We start from the raw sequence: 16,311 nt of genomic DNA on the forward strand, positions 1-16,311 counted from the left end.
AGTGGCATAACTGTTGTAATTTTAAAATAATTTTTTTTTCAGGCCTTGACTTAAAACCATCTATAAAAAGGTTGACATCATGATATAATGACGCTTATGAGTAGAAATACACATGTAAACAAACATATAAATGATTAGGTCTGTTGCTCATGAAAAAAGTTTATGATGAGACATAATTTTATTTTTACTTGTGAAAAATTGCATTTCAGCACTTACGCCACTTTGTGTCTGGTTTAAGGAATTGTCAGTGGTCACATGAGCTGAAATGGGGTATGGAGTACAGCAGATCTCAGTGCTGAGTCTTATTTTCATTCCTAGTCCATAGTTTCATTTCATTTTCATTTACTTTATTACTAGTTGCAATAAGTGATATGTTCTTGCTTAAACACACATATATGTAGATGATACTACTCTGCTATCAATTGAGTCTGACACATAAACAGGTTATACACCTTTACCACAGTCAACCCCATTATACACTAGTGATGATTAATTTTGGGACTGTTACCCCAGTTTCAACTTTAAATATCAAATGTACTCTTATTAAAACTAGAAAATAATTTACTGTGAATCCCTCTCAGTTTACTAGAAATTAAATTTATATTTCTATCTAAAGTAAACAGGAAATGAGCTTTATGAGAAAAAGTCTTTTCAAATAATGAAACAAGGTTGTTTTAAAAGAAGAAAATATTTTTAAATAATAATGTTTTATCCATCAATGTATAATTATTTGTAAAATATGAAAATTTTGTATATTTGTCTTGGTATTATACAAAGTTAGTTGTCTTTAATTCTTTCTTTAACTTCTTTATCTTAACTTTTTTCTGTATATACTGACTTTCTTCCCTTAATCTGATGGTTAATTACTCCTCACACATGTATAGTCTTTGGGGAATGAGCATAATAAAATTAAAAAGGGAAAAACATCTTTATTAGTAAAGATCTTTAAATATTTGAATCAATGTTACACTTTAATTTACGTTACATATAAAAATCTTAAGCTAAATTAGCCAGTATTAAATGATTGGATTCAAGTAGTATAAAAGGACTTGGCAAATATGTTAATCTCATAGGTGGGATGTCCCCTTTACGTGGTACATGTGATGAGTGAGAGTGCAGCGGACACAGTGGCAAGGCTGCGTGAAGGACGGGAGACTCTGCTGTTCGGAGAGACTCTAGCTTGTGCACTTGCCACTACCCAGCCTGAGGCTGGCAGCTGCTGGGATCATGCAGCAGCACATGTACTTAGTCCCCCCTTGCGGCCAAAGAAATCTACTCCAGAAACTTTGATGCGTCATCTTGCTAGGTAAAGAATACATATGTCAGGTGATATGTTAACTTCATGACTGGCCAACTTGTCAAAGTCAAAGTCAAAGTCAAAATCTCTTTATTTACAAAATTTCATAGAGAAATGTATTGGCGTCAATAATACAATGTTAAAGTTTAAAAAAATTTACAAAATAAATAAGTTGAATTGAGCAGTCTTGATGTCTAAGATGATCATGTGTCTTGTAGATATTCTTCCAGCGTGTAGAATGGCCTTGGTCACCAGCCATCTATTCAGTGCCATCTTCAGTTTCTTGCCCTTCTGAGCCTTTATCTCGGGTTGGCAGCAGGTTGTAGAGCTTGCGTCCCATGTACGATGGCTTCCTCCCGTACAGTGATAAATGGTGTGCTGGCAGGATGTAGTTGTCAGCATGTCGAGTGTTGTACTGGTGTACATCTGTTCCCCGAGGGAGTTCATTCATGTCGGCAAACATAATCACTTCCTGGATGTAGAGGGCCACAACTGTCAAGATGCGAAGATCCTTGAAACCTTCACGACAGCTTTCCTTGGGTCCTAGGCCTTTAAGAGTTCTTATTACTTTCTTCTGTATCAGGAGAAGTCTCTGTAGGTTAGTGGACTGTGGTGCCTCCCCATATAGCAATGCTGTACCTCAGATGTGATTCAAACAGGGCATAATAAGTAGTCTTTGCAGTGATTAAATCACTAATGTGGTAAATTCTTTTGATAACAAAGAGGCTGGTGTTTAGTTTACCTGCAAAGGTTGTCAAACATGCTGAGTCCATGAAAGAGTTTCGTCAATTGTTACGCCAAGAAATGTTGCCTTGGGTTGCATGTCAACTTCTGGTAGGGCTGCAATTTCATCTCGTCTTCTACCGAATGCTAGTTGTTTGGTCTTGGTCATATTGACTACTAGGTCGTTTGAGTGGCAGTACTGGTATGCCATATTTAGTGCAGTATATGAGTCAAATTGCTAGCTCTTCTACCAGAGCTCCCAGTGAGCAGAAGAGTAGTATCGTCGGCGTACATTAAAGTAGAACAGTAGGCATTTAAAAGATGAGGCATGTCATTGGTAAATAGTAAAACAGTACAGGGCCTAGGACTGATCCTTGTGGAACTCCTCGGCTTACAGGTAACGGTTTGGATCTGATGTTTTGTATTATCCCTTTGCTATGATGTCTTATCTCCACCACTTGGGTGCGTTCTTCCAAATAGCTTTTAAAAACCACCTGTAAGCAGAGCCACTAATACCCAGGCTTTGAAAGTTTTTGCAGGATGAGGTTGTGTCCCAGGCAATCAAAGGCTTTGCTGAAGTCAAGCATTATGCCAGTCACAAGCTTTCCTGCTTCCAGTTGATCGCAAATGAACTCTGCCAGCTCAGCAATTGCAGTTGTTGTGGATCTGCCTTTCACAAACCCATGCTGACTATTAGTTAGCAAATTTTGTTGTTTAAGGTAGTCCATCAGTCTCTTTAATACAACTTTTTCTATTACTTTGGAAAAAGGTGGAGATCAGTGAAATTGGTCTATAGTTGCTAGGTGTCTTTTGGCAGTTACTTTTATGCTTAGGATATACTTTTGCAACTTTCAAGGCGGATGGAAAGAGTCCCGATGATAGTGACTTATTTATGATGCTGACCAAGGGGGTTGTAAGGGCTTCACTGCAGTGTTTAAGTAACTTTGATGATACTTCATCAAGCCCTGCTGAGGTTTTTTAGACTTCATGCTTTTAATCATAATTTGTACTTCTTCTGTAGTGGTGTTGTGAAGTTGGCTGAGCCTACAATTTGCTACATGGAGTGTTAGCTGTTGACCTTTTTGGTGCTCATTATTGATGTACAACGTTTGCTGTGCAACTTTGGTGAAGAATTCATTGAAATGTTCAGCGATTTCATTTGGATTGGTTGTTTTCTTTTCCATTTATCTTCAGTTTTCAGCTGCTCTTTGCCTTGTTCTGCACTCTTCCTTTCACTGTTTACTATTTGCCAGATTGCTTTTGATTTATTGTCAGCTCTGTTTATACAGTTAGATGATGCCTGGCGTTTTAGCATTTTTTAGTCTAAGGTCATAGTTTTTCTTAGCAAGGGCTGTGTCTGTTTTAAGCAGGTCACTTCCTGTAGTCTGGTACTTTTCTAAGGCATTGAAGATAAGTTTCTTTCAGTGTAAGAGCTTCACCGTCTTTATGGTTAAAAATGGTTTTCTTCTTATTTCTGGTTTTCTTTTTAGGGCAAGCTGCATCAATGTATATTGCCAGAGTATTTAAGAAGGCATTGTATGCGTCTTCAGCATTTTGGGCTCCAAATACTCCAGCCCAATCCTCATTGTGCAGTAAAGTTTTAAGAGTGTCAAGATTGTCCCTTTTTCATTTGTCGTTGAATAAGACTAGAGGTTTCTGTTTTCTGTGCTTCAAGAGATATTTTACTCCAATTGTGCGGGTGTGGTCTGACAAGCCTGTGTGTATTACTGTGGCATTGATGTTGGATGCAGATAGGTTTGAGCATATACAGTCTATGGAGGAGGTGGAGTTTGTAAGTGATTCTGGTTGGGGGTAGAGGCAATCTCATCATGTTATGGCTGGCCAGTGTTTCTTCAAGTTTTCGTGATTCATTATTTGGCACTAGGCTGTTTACGTTTATATCACCCATAATGATTATTGAGTGGTTTTTCAGCCTTAGTTTCTTCGATGATGTTAGAAAGAATGTCTAAGGCTTCATTCAACTTTTCGCTTGGAGATCTATATATATGCCAGAGACGTAAAGGTGTTGTTTTTCCGACCGCTATTCTGAGCATTGCCAACCTCACATACGAGTTCCTTTGCAATGATGCGATATCTCCAGTGGCTCTGTTTTTTTGTTGTAGTGAGTCTTTCACATATATTGCAACCCTCCTTTTCTGGTTTCTTTCCTGCAAAAGTGTGCTTTGAGGGAGTATTCTGGGGAGTTTAGTATTCTCTAAGAGTTCAGACTTCAGACCATGCTCACTCAAGATGACTATGTCAGGTTGAATGTCTTGAAGTAGATGAGATAATCTGTCTACTTTGTTTCCTTACCTCTTGCACATTTTGATGTAGTATTAGCAGTTCCCTTTTAAATGACTTCTTCTTTACTGCGTTGGGGGTCAGGTTCTCTCCTTTCTGTGGCTGCCATTCAATAAAAAAGAAGGGAGAAGAGTTGTTATTGGAGTGGTTTATTAGATAGTTAGCTTTTAAATTGCTCAATGTTTGTGTTGTAAAATTCTTCTATTGTTTCTTTGGGCCCAAGTTTGGTTGCAGTGTAAGGTGGTCTTTTCTCCAAGGGTGGTGTCTCTTTACTTAAAAGGTAAGAGGTTATCTTCAACAGTTCTTGGTTTGTAGGTTTGCTGTGTCGAACTTAAGTGTGTCCAGTGTCTGGAAGTTATTACAAGGAATGGGATGGTTTTTTTATTTGGGCTGGCAGCATATTTTGCTGTTTGAAGTGAGATAGTCATGTGGTTAATTTGTTTTTTTGTTGAATTTTCCTTGTACTATGAAGTGAGCTGTTAACAAATGTTTTTGGAGTGGATTTTGGGTACCTTGAAGTTGTCTGTGTTGGAATTGTTGCAGTTTGAGTACTCTGTTCATGAAGAACAGGTCTTTGTGAAACATTGGGCTGGGAGTTAAGCTGATCATTAAGGCGTGTAATTGTGGTCTCCAAACTATCTTGTCTGGATTTCATCTGGGCCAACTCCAATACAATGTTTAGTGGGGTTTTAAAGTTTTGTCTCTGGTGATGCAAGACATTCTGCGGTTTGAGTCCCAGTTTCTACCTTACTTCTAGTTTCCAGTTTGCCACTATCTTTTAGGTGTATTGCATTTGTGTTTAGAAGAGAGATTTGTGTTTCAAGATTTTTTATTTTAATGGATTGGTCTTCAATTAGATGTTCCTGCTTTTGATCATAGTCTTCAAAGATATTTTGGATTTCCAAGTTCTTTTGCTTTTCTTTTTGAATTTGACTTTGTAGCTCTGCTAACTCTTGGGTCAGAGATTCAATTCTTCTATTGTGTTTTATCTTCTTCTTCAGTCAGTTCTTTCAATCTTAGCCTCACTACTAGCTAGCTTGCACTGGGTACTTGTCACTTGCTTTCTAAAATAGATATTTGTTCCTTTAATTGTCGGTTTCTTCCAGTAATGCCGAACCTATTGTCAGCTTATCCTCTTCACTAACTGAGTTTTCTAAAAGATCATTTTCAAATAAGACTGTTTTCCAGGGCTGTAATTGAGTTATTGGATGTTTTTGTTTTGTGGACCAGATGAGGTTATAGGTGCTAGGTCAAAGTGACTGGTTAGCCTTGTCTTGAAGGACAGATATTGTGGGTAATTTTGGTAGGTCAGAGCAATTTCTGCAGGTCCATGTGTTAATCTCAACCTTTGACAATTTCTTGAGGCACTTGTCTGTAATATTTACACACCCTGCATGGTACCACAGGTGACATGGGCCTGTACATTTAATAGCAGAATACTTTACTCCAATACTACAAGAACCACATGGGTATTTGGAGGTCATTGTTCCAATGTAAAATTGAATCAGTTTTTTAAAAGTTTGGCTGTTTTCTTTATGTCAAAAATCTTCAGGTTCCAATGTAAAAATTTAGTAACTCAGGTCAGACTCTTATTGGTCAAAAATAGGGTAATGTCATTCAGAAACTTTTTATTTATACTAAGTTTGTCAGACTCTTAGTGGTCAACAATAGGGTAATGCCATTCAGAAACTGTTTATTTATACTAAGTTTGTCAGACTCTTAGTGGTCAACAGTAGGGTAATGTCATTCGGAAACTGTTTATTTATACTAAGTTTGTCAGACTCTTAGTGGTCAGAGAGTGTGGGCAGGTTTGAAATGTAATTGTGCATTTGTATCAGGAGAGATATATAATACAGCCTGTGATAGCACTAATTGCCAGTTGTGAGGAGTTATGCTGAGTAGAGGAATGCTGACTCTGTTGTCTAGGTCAGCGGCCTGGCTCACAGGTGGCTTAGTCTAGCTAACAAGACAGTCTTGTTATTGAGAAGAATTATAAGTAGTGTTAGTGACGTCACTAGCTTATGTAGTTAAAACTATTTTGTGACGTCACAGTTTTATGTTATATAAAAATTTCTCTCTCTTTTTTTTATGTGTTGCAAATAAATATTTTTATCTTAGAGCATTATTCTCATGTTTTAAAAACAGTGCTTAGTTGTAAAAAATCTGATTTTCAACGTATTGCTGCCCTTGAAATGTAGGTCAGCTAGTAGTGTTTTTTTTTAAAAGTATATTTTTCTTGTTAATCTTTAGTTAAAATTGTTTTGTTTTATTAGTGAATTGACTCACGGTACTCCAGGTAAGGTGTTGATTATAGATTATTTGTTGTTGTCAACCTAAAACCATCACTATTTTACTGTTTCTTGAGACACTTTTCACTGTAGTTGTTGGCAGGTAGCCATGTTGGATTTTCCGTAATCTCAAACTTTGCAAGAAAATACCATCATGGTAATATATAATGTAAGAAAGTGGAAGCTTGCAGTATTCTACAATATGGAAGTGTATCAATTACTTTATAATTGTAACATTTTGTGAATGGCCTGTACTCAAAGAGGTCAAAAAACATAAATTTTACTGCAGAAAATTTAAATTAAATAACATTGATGTTTTGTATTAAAGGGCATAGAACTGAAAACCAATTCTGCCGAGGCATTTATTTGAAAAGGAATGAGATAATTGAAAATGTTCAAATACTAGTATAATCTTCAACTATTTGCAATTTTATTTGTAACCCAAACTTGATTTTCTGCAGTTAAGTAGCAGAGCCAATCTTTTACAGATATAAAAACGTACTAATGAAATATGTTTTGTGTGTGATATTCAGAAAACGTCTCTTGTTTCAAAACTACCAGATGATATTGTGTTGAACAATCACTGAGTTCAAATGTGTGGTTAACCAAGTAAGCATGTATAAACATGTTTTGCAGTGATGGTCTTCAGTTGACTGGAAGTGATAACTGTACTTTCACCACTGAGCAAAAGCGACTTGGCCAGGGTGACTTCTCCAAGATACCAAATGGTGTCAATGGTGTAGAAGACCGCATGTCTGTAGTCTGGGAGAAGGGAGTGCAGTCTGGACTGTTGGACCCCTCTCGCTTTGTTGCTATTACAAGCACTAATGCGGCCAAGATATTTAACATCTATCCTAGAAAGGTGAGTGCAAGTTTCGTCATTAAAACACACAAACTGGGGCTGTATATCCTCCTATTGGAAATACAAACATTGTACATTTTTTTAACATTATATCCTCGTATCACAAGATCATGAACGTTGGCTCCACTGCATCTATGTACTAAAGAATAATTTTGTGCATTAACATGGAACATATATAGTGTGTCCCACGAAGAGGTTTAAAGGTTTAAGTTTTCCATTACATGTTCATTTACTTGCCGATCGTTTTGAAACGTTAAACACTTTCCAATTAGTATATCAAGAATGGTATGTAAAATTTACAACTCTCTCATGTTTGCAGAAGTGGAATGGTAGGTGTTATGGAAGAAGAACCTCTGCCAATACCCTAGAACTTATTTTTAAAGGCATACAAGTCATTTGTTTACTGTTGTTACCAGTGTATCACTATGGATGATGGGTTTCAGTTTGAATAGATTGGTTTTATTTGATATTTTTCTTATAATTATTTTTTTGTATTAAAACATTAAAATGATATGAAACATGACTTATAATTATATTAACATCGTGTTGTAGTGTAACTGCCTTGGATTTTCCCCCATAAAACTCTAAAGCACTCAAATGTTTTTTAGTTTTGCTTGTATAATGTATACTTTTTGAATATTCAATTAAATTATGAAAACAAAAAAGTGTTAAATGCATATATATACCGGGTGTTCTATAAAGAGGATTAAACGTTTGATTTTATATTACTTGCCCATTCATGCACTGGAATTTTCAAACTGGAGTATGTCTGTGTTTTCATATCTTTAACCCATTGCGGATCGTGAAAACGGCGCGCGCGCGGGCCTTAGAGTACGAATTAATCCGTATTACAACGCAGCACCCGCAGTGTTTGCACGTCTACCTGCCTGCTTAGCGCGCTCGCTAATTATACATGTTTTGTTTGTTTATGTTGTTATTTATGTTATATAAAAATTATACAGATCATATTATACTAGAAAAAATGTTTAAAATACAGGTACGTAACATTTTTACTTACGTTTTTTGCGTGTTGTAGCTGCTTGATGTAGGACGGATCAAATGTTTTACACAATAAAAAAATGTTCTAATAAAACTGTCACTTCAAGAAACAACTAATCTAATATTTACTAAATATTTACACTGTACTGAGACTGTCTTTTGTCTTAGTAGTGGATTTTGGTGTGATAGTCAATATTAGTATCCGCGTATTTATGAAAACGTGGACAAATACGCGTGATAGAACCGTCTCCATCCTCAATAACACTATCGGTATCACTTTCATCACTTCCACTTACTAATAATAGTCTATCTAATTCAGATGATCGTAAATTGTCACCTATTTTATTTACGTACACGCACACAAGGCAAAGGAAAATCGAACGCCACGACTGTAAACTTTAGACAAACAATTTGTCGCAAATAATAACGTTATTGACCGATAACGAGGGGAGTATTTGTGGACGGTTACCAGAGATAAGATAGGAAGCCAGTCCAGGAAAACGGACTATAAATATCTCCGAGGCTTATAACAGCGATAAGCGCTCAAAACAAATGAGTCATCCGTACAATGTCATCCGCGTGAGGGTCACGTCATTGTGCTTTTGGTCCACTCCTCGCTCCGCGTCACCCTCACGTCGTTGATCCGCAATGGGTTAACCTGTTGGGGAGTACTGATGGCTATAACCGTCATCCTACCTAGTGTATACTAGAGTAAGCAAAATTATCCTTAATGAACTCCAGGGAGTAAAGAAAAAATTTTTGTTGTTTTCATTCAAAATGTATTGAAACCTTACAAAATATCATAATAATGCATTTTTTGGATCTACAACTTGATAAATTCATACATTTTGTTTTTTTTTAGAATTTTACAAACGTATGATAGTGTTCAAAACACGGGTACACACAAAGTGCTACTTCACATTTTGTGCACTCATAAGCAGTTTCTTTCCTTTTACGCTCACCCCGTGTTGTATTTGAACACACAAAGCAGCGTTTTAGCTTCCTTCGGCCATTTTCCCTTACTGGTAGTGGGCGGGGGAAATGGCGACCTGACAAGCGTACCGGCTGCTGGGCTCCGCCCAACGGACGCATTACAGCTGCGGCCTCTTCTCTTGGTGCAACATGTGCTTCCAGTATCTGTCTGATAACGTTAATTTGGAAGTCCATGATGTGAACCTTAGCATTTGGGTTTTTTGATTCCATGTATAGCCTATAAATTGACGTGACGCAAGAAAATGACAGAACATTTGGCGGCAAATCTGTGATTATGTATTCCGTCACTAGGAGCCAGCACGTACAGTAATAATTACTTTGAACATTTCACAGTCGAAATAGTATGTAAGAACGCCACTAGAGTGCATAAACAGTTGCAATATTGATTGTTTTAGCAACCCCGTCATGGACGGTCATAACCGTCAATACTCTTTTGGGATCAAACGGCTATAATCGTCTGTACTCTTTTGGAATAACTTTCAGCTACTCCTCAACAGGTTAAAATACAACTCTCATAATTTTACAACTAAAATTAAGGGTATGAAAGTGTTTAAAATTTAACATTGCTTTTATGGAGCAAAAAAAAGAATGCGGCCAGTACAGCTGGCTCTTAGATTTTTCATTGAGCCATTGTTTGTGTTTGAGCAAAGAGCGGTACCCGGGTATGATAACGATAACACAAAAAATAGTTCCTTAGGCCCTATGTTGATTTGTGATTTGAACAATTAAAAAACTATCAAGGAATTTGCAAATGTTCTATAGTCTTTGTATATTTATATTTTTGTTTTGTTATTTGTTCGTTTTACGACAGGTATTAGTGTTTTAGTAACATTTTGGTTTACAATAACTGTAAAATGACAAATATGTATAAGACATGTGCTTAAAATTAGATTTGGTCCTGAGATTAACCAGCTGCTATTTTACATGTAGAGTCCAAAAATCATAATTATGCCAGAAATGTGTGATTGAAGTAATTTTAATGAATCTTTGATTTGAGTGATATATTGATTTGTTACTAAGGACATTTCTTTCTTTTCATCTGTTTAACTGTTACGCAGAAGAGAATGCTCTTTAAAAATTAGTGAATATATGTTGGTGTAGTATAATTTTATTATTTTGCAAAACCTTGCATAGATGTGCTGTTTCTTTGCATATTAAAATTTTCTATGTTTCACTTATAAAACATTGTATTTGTTGTAGGGTTGCATAGCAGTTGGCTCAGATGCAGATATTGTTGTATGGAACCATCAGAAAACAAGAGTTATTTCTGCCAAGACTCATCACCAAGCTCTGGATACCAACGTTTTTGAGGTTTGTTGTACAATTGAGTTTGATATGATCTTTAACCTGTTGAGTACCGGGTTGTTGCGGTACAGGTACCCCTGCTGACCTGGGGTTTTCCTGGCACTTGATTAATATTGTGCATTACAGTTGTTCTTTGCTCCTGGAATATCACATACCTATAAGATTTATTAAGATTATTATTTATTTAATGTTATTAATGTTTCTGCATTTACAACATATATATTGGTTCATTGAAGATAGCCTAGATTATAGCTGAAGTCTGTATCATGAAATAGCTCGTTAAACATCAAATCATCACATCTTTCACTACTGAAAATATCCGCTTTACTTTCTTCATCACTATCAGATAACTTACTAAACTCATGACACAATAATTCATTGATATCTTTATCAAATAACTCATGCTTACACGCTTACTCATGTTGACAGCAAATTATTTTTCCCTCTGAAATTAAAGAAAAAACAGATAGGTTTTTTACTTTCTTAAAACTGTTGTGTAAAAACTTTCAAAATTGAAAATGGAGAGACGGTACAAATGTGTTAAATTGATATGCTATGTTAACGCAAACATAAAAGTCTACTGCCAACTTGTATTTCAAACTTTTTTTGTAATAACAGGGCGTTGCCGTCTCCATACATATAGGAGTACAACACTCTTGTAGGAGTTGGGTACATTAATTAATTATCAAAAGATAATAACACATTAGTCCCACAACAGAACATTTTGGTGTAGATATCTGAATTGATAAGAGGTTTTATCTTGCTTCTATATTAACTCCTTTAATGTTATGCTTCACAAGTTATTTTCTCCAATCTAAATAATTTTCATACTTTTACTACACCATCTGTTTTAATAATAACTTCATGACTGAGCAGTTGAGTGTCTTACTGAAATCATGGTGGATAGCTATGAGTATTTAACTAATCTTCGTTGATGCTGTTTATTATTAACTCTTGTCAGTGAGAAGATTGCTGTGGGATCAGTTTTTGCTCTATAAAACCATGTAGGTAGTTAGCTGATAGACTGTGTGGAATTCAATATTGTAAAGGTCTTCTCAGCACTAGTGTTTCACACACTTAGTGAAGGTTGAAACAGGAAAGATGAGTATATAGTCCCTAATCTGCCGTATCTGTATTATTGAATTTCAAATAAACATTGAATTCTTTTAAACTAAATGGTAATCTTATTTCTGAGAATGATTCAAATATGGTCAAAAGAGGTGTACTGTTTTGCTACAAACTTCACTATTTTGGAATACTTTAGTTGTTGCCGGTGAGTAGTGGAATAGTTAAATTTGAGATAAGTAGTAATTTTTTTAATGTTTTGTTTGAGATGAAGGGATTACACTGAGAGCAGTAGAAGTGATAATTTTATTTGTTTGTTTTTTTCTCTATCCATAACTTTATATTTTAGTTCCTACTGAGTTTACAAAGTAAGTGTTGAGAGATTGGCATCATCTTGAGGAGTTGAATAAATGATCATTCCCATTCAGCCAAGTGTGGTGTTTCATCCCTTCTATTGGTTATTACTTGCCACACAACTTTTGATTTATGCACTCTGTCTATATACTCCATTAGATACTTGTCCTCTCTGTAGTTTTCTTCAACATATCAAAAGTCTTACATGATTATTTATCAAGTAAAATACTGAGTTTGATTTTTGCATTCTGCAAAATATAACTTTTAAAATTCCAAACAAAAACAGGTTTTGTCAGAAACAACCTGCAAATTTCAGCAATAGTAACAGAAAGAATTCATGTGATAAGAAAATGAAACATGTATACACAGTGAGCGCCGCATGCATTATGTTTACAACTGGCAGAATCTTTGCCAAGATCAGTCTTACACATAGAATTATTTAAGAATTTAAAAGGCAAAATAGATTAACTCACAATTCTAATTTTTAAATGTTTGCAGGGTATGGAGTGCCATGGTGTGCCAGAATATGTGATTGTCAATGGACGAGTCTGCGTAGATGAAGGAGATCTAAAAGTAGTTCAAGGATTTGGCCGTTTTGTGCCATGCCCTTCTTATCCTCCTTTGATTTATCCTGATGAAGCACCCAAGGTCAGTTAACCTTGCATTAAAGGTAATTTTATCGTATTAAATAATATGATTAGTATTTTATGTGATTTATTGCAACTTTATAAGTAATGTGAATAATAAAAGTGTTGAAATTAAGATATTTTACGTTGAAATAGACACAAATTAAATAGTTTACATTCACTTTAAAAATTTCATAGTTTTTTAAAATACAAACAGTTGAAAAATAATATGTGCAATAATTAAATTAACAAATTAATTATCTAATAGTTTGTAAACAGTCTTAAAATATTGCTTAAATAAAAAATTGTTCAACATAAATGTTTTGTAAACTTATTATTTAATTTTAAATAGGGTGGACCCTTAATTAAAGAAAAAGTTTCATATTTTATCATAACTATAATATATAGACTCGTAAAACATGTTCAAGTTGTCTAGTTGATATTGATGAGTTAATGAGTATTTTTTGTTTTTTTAATGAGACATTTTTGGGAACATATAAACTACTACATATATAATTTAAATCCAAACCATTTTGAAGTGTGAAAATGTTAGCTCTTATTTTGAACCATGTGTTTGGAGTATTTTTGACATGCTAGTAACATAGATTTACTAGCTCCTACAAGTACTAAAAAAAACACCTAAAAACAAGAATTAGTATTACTTTTATTATTTCAATGCTGACTGTCCTATTAAATAAAATTCATGTAGTGAGAATTATGCATGCCGGAACGAAGTCTTTTAAGAATAACCTAATTATTTGTAATTATCTACTTCCCTTACTATTTTTTAGAATATACAAGGGCCTTTTTTTTCAACATCTGATCTTATGCCATTATGGCCAGACAAGTGGCAGAGCAGCGGTGTGCACAATAGTCGATCATGCATCTTCCCCACTACAACATTTATCACTGATAAGTTCAAGTAGCCAGTTTGCGTGGAGCTGTAGTCACATAAACATGGCCGTCTCTATTGATTCTCCCACCAAATGTGAATTGAGGACTGTTATATTCGTTTTATACAAGCAGAAGGGAATTGTGGAGTAAAAAGCCATCTGAGAATGTGCCGTATTTACACAAAAAATGTCAGTTATCAGATAGCATAAGAATGAAAAGTCTAAAAGGATGGAAGATTAATTTGACCTTTTTCACACTAGTCAGACAGGTCATAAGGATTCGTTCAAATTAAAACTAAATCCAACAATAATAAATCAAAATGTTCCATAACCTCATTGAAAATAAAATTTTGTTCAGTAGCTTTTTACAATTATTTTAAATGATACTATTTGACCAGAATTTAATCCTTTAAATAAACAATCCTTGCTGCCTCAAAAAAGTTGTCTACAAATAGTAAATTAAAATTAATCTCAATAAATGAAAAGAAAATTAATGAAATAGTTTCTTTATCATAAATATGAAAGTATTAATAATATAAATATTGGGTTGAAGCCGAATCTTGAATCCACTGTATCTTCAACAAAGGTTCAGATTCAAGAATCGATTGACGGGATTCGACATTTGAATCTGCAAAGATCCGCTGCAACATTAATTATTGTTTGATTGATTGCCAGTACATAAGTTACCAATTAAAATGTGTTTTTGCTGTGTTTTGAATTTTCAAAACCGTGAATACATAACCTAATTAAATAATTATTCAATTCAATATTATGTAATAATTTTATTTTGAAAATAAACTTTATATTTGTATACATTTAAAAAAAGTATTTATCTCTATCTTTAAAAAGATATATAGTATGAGTTTTTAATATAATTACTGTAATAACACAGAATTTGTTGAAAGCATCATAAAATGAAATGAAATGAAATGAAATATGCCTTTATTCAAGAGGCGGAGTTAGGGCTATTTAGCCCTCTCTACCACACTCAACCTCACATAATATACAGATATATATATATACATATTTACATTTAATGACCTTAAAACTATAACAAATTCCATTTTAAATTTAAATTTAACCAAAATATATACTACTATGTAATAATTAAAAATCAAATTAAACCCCAGGGAGCTACGCTGAAAAATGTATCAAGGGCCCAGGGTACAAAGTGTTAACAAATTATCATGCTTTTGTGCAATGCCACTCATCTTCTGCGTTTATTCATGGATGACAGCTGATTGCATTACACAAATTACCAATTGCAAAAACATCTTTTATCATACTTTGTGCTTGAAAACCCCTAAATACAACACAAAAATATACAACAAAATATTGTTTTGTGAATAATGTATTGCTTGCAGTTAGTATTTTCTATATTTATTTTTGGGCATTGCTGCAAGGCTGCTCCGTCTATTTGTAGACTACCGCTGATCGGTAGTACGCACATATCGATCACTAAAACATGTTTTATTTTGCACTTTGTTTTTTGAAAGCTGATAAGATAATCTAATGGAGAAATTATCGGGCTTTTGTAAATAATATTTCTCTTATAGTTTTTTTTTTTTTGTTTTTTGTGCAATGTCACATGTCTGATGCATACGATGCTTTTCATATATGCACAGACGTGACTGTGGATGTCACCAGCTAATTCTTTTTCCACTTCACAGTTTTTGTAATATATAAATATTTCCTGAATAACATATATTATGTTAATATTTTAATTGTTTGTATCATGACTATAATGACAATGATTTTTTAAAGGAATAAAAAATACTTTGTTAATGAAAGCATACTATTCGGTAAATGAATTTTTTGATGACCCTTTTGTATAATAGGGTTTTATTCATTATTTTAAATTGTAATAGTAGTTTTAGATTATTATAGTTTATAGTGAACAATGTTTTAAATGAATCTTTATATTACGAACTGATTAACTTTGTGTTATCTAAAAAAATGACTAGTGATGGCCTTATGACTTTATATTAAATCTATGACAATTCTCTATGTACACTATATATTGACTGATAAATAAAAATCTGTTGTCAATATAAGTGATTTAAAATATTTTATGTTAAGTTCAACCCTTTAAACGCCTGAGATATATCGTTTGACTCTAGTTTTGTGAAAAACAGCCACACTTGAGATATGCTGTGCAACTGTATTTTTGTGAACAATCACCACGCCTGAGTATACTCGGTTTCATATTATCAGCTGTTATATTGTGTTACTTGGTGTTCTATTGTGTTAGAAATGTCTGAAAGATACCTGTCCAGTTGGTGGTGCAATCTTGTGGACATTACTCAAACTACTTGGACACCATCATACATGAGTTCGGGAATGGGTCCGTTGATACTTTACAAACTGTTTTTCAATGTTTATTTGTAGATAGTTGTGTGATAATGGTAATGTGTTGTAATTATTTGACAAATTGACATTATTTTAGATGATTGTAGATATTGTTAATTGTTTACTCTATTTATTAAACTTTAAATAAAATGTTTAACGTTTTATATAAAAAAACTCCTAAAAAATGGGAAAAATACTCAGCGCTGCGGTGTTCTTAGTATGTAACTAAGCTTAGCGCTTGGGTGTCTTCGCAAAT

At 34.2% G+C, this 16,311-nt stretch overlaps 1 protein-coding gene across 3 annotated transcripts in view; it reads left to right on the forward strand.

Annotated features, from left to right (window-relative positions):
* LOC124369118 (dihydropyrimidinase) overlaps positions 1–16,311 on the forward strand; it is a 72,913-nt gene that overhangs the window by 44,867 nt on the left and 11,735 nt on the right. For all 3 annotated transcript variants that reach the window (XM_046826873.1, XM_046826875.1, XM_046826874.1), the window contains exons 9-12: positions 1,074–1,306; positions 7,246–7,471; positions 10,664–10,774; positions 12,686–12,835. In XM_046826873.1, the coding sequence (XP_046682829.1) occupies positions 1,074–1,306; positions 7,246–7,471; positions 10,664–10,774; positions 12,686–12,835 (720 nt within the window). The remainder of the gene's footprint in view (positions 1–1,073; positions 1,307–7,245; positions 7,472–10,663; positions 10,775–12,685; positions 12,836–16,311) is intronic.

This window comes from Homalodisca vitripennis, chromosome X, assembly GCF_021130785.1.
Source record: "Homalodisca vitripennis isolate AUS2020 chromosome X, UT_GWSS_2.1, whole genome shotgun sequence".
Classification (NCBI taxonomy): Eukaryota; Metazoa; Arthropoda; class Insecta; order Hemiptera; family Cicadellidae; genus Homalodisca; species Homalodisca vitripennis.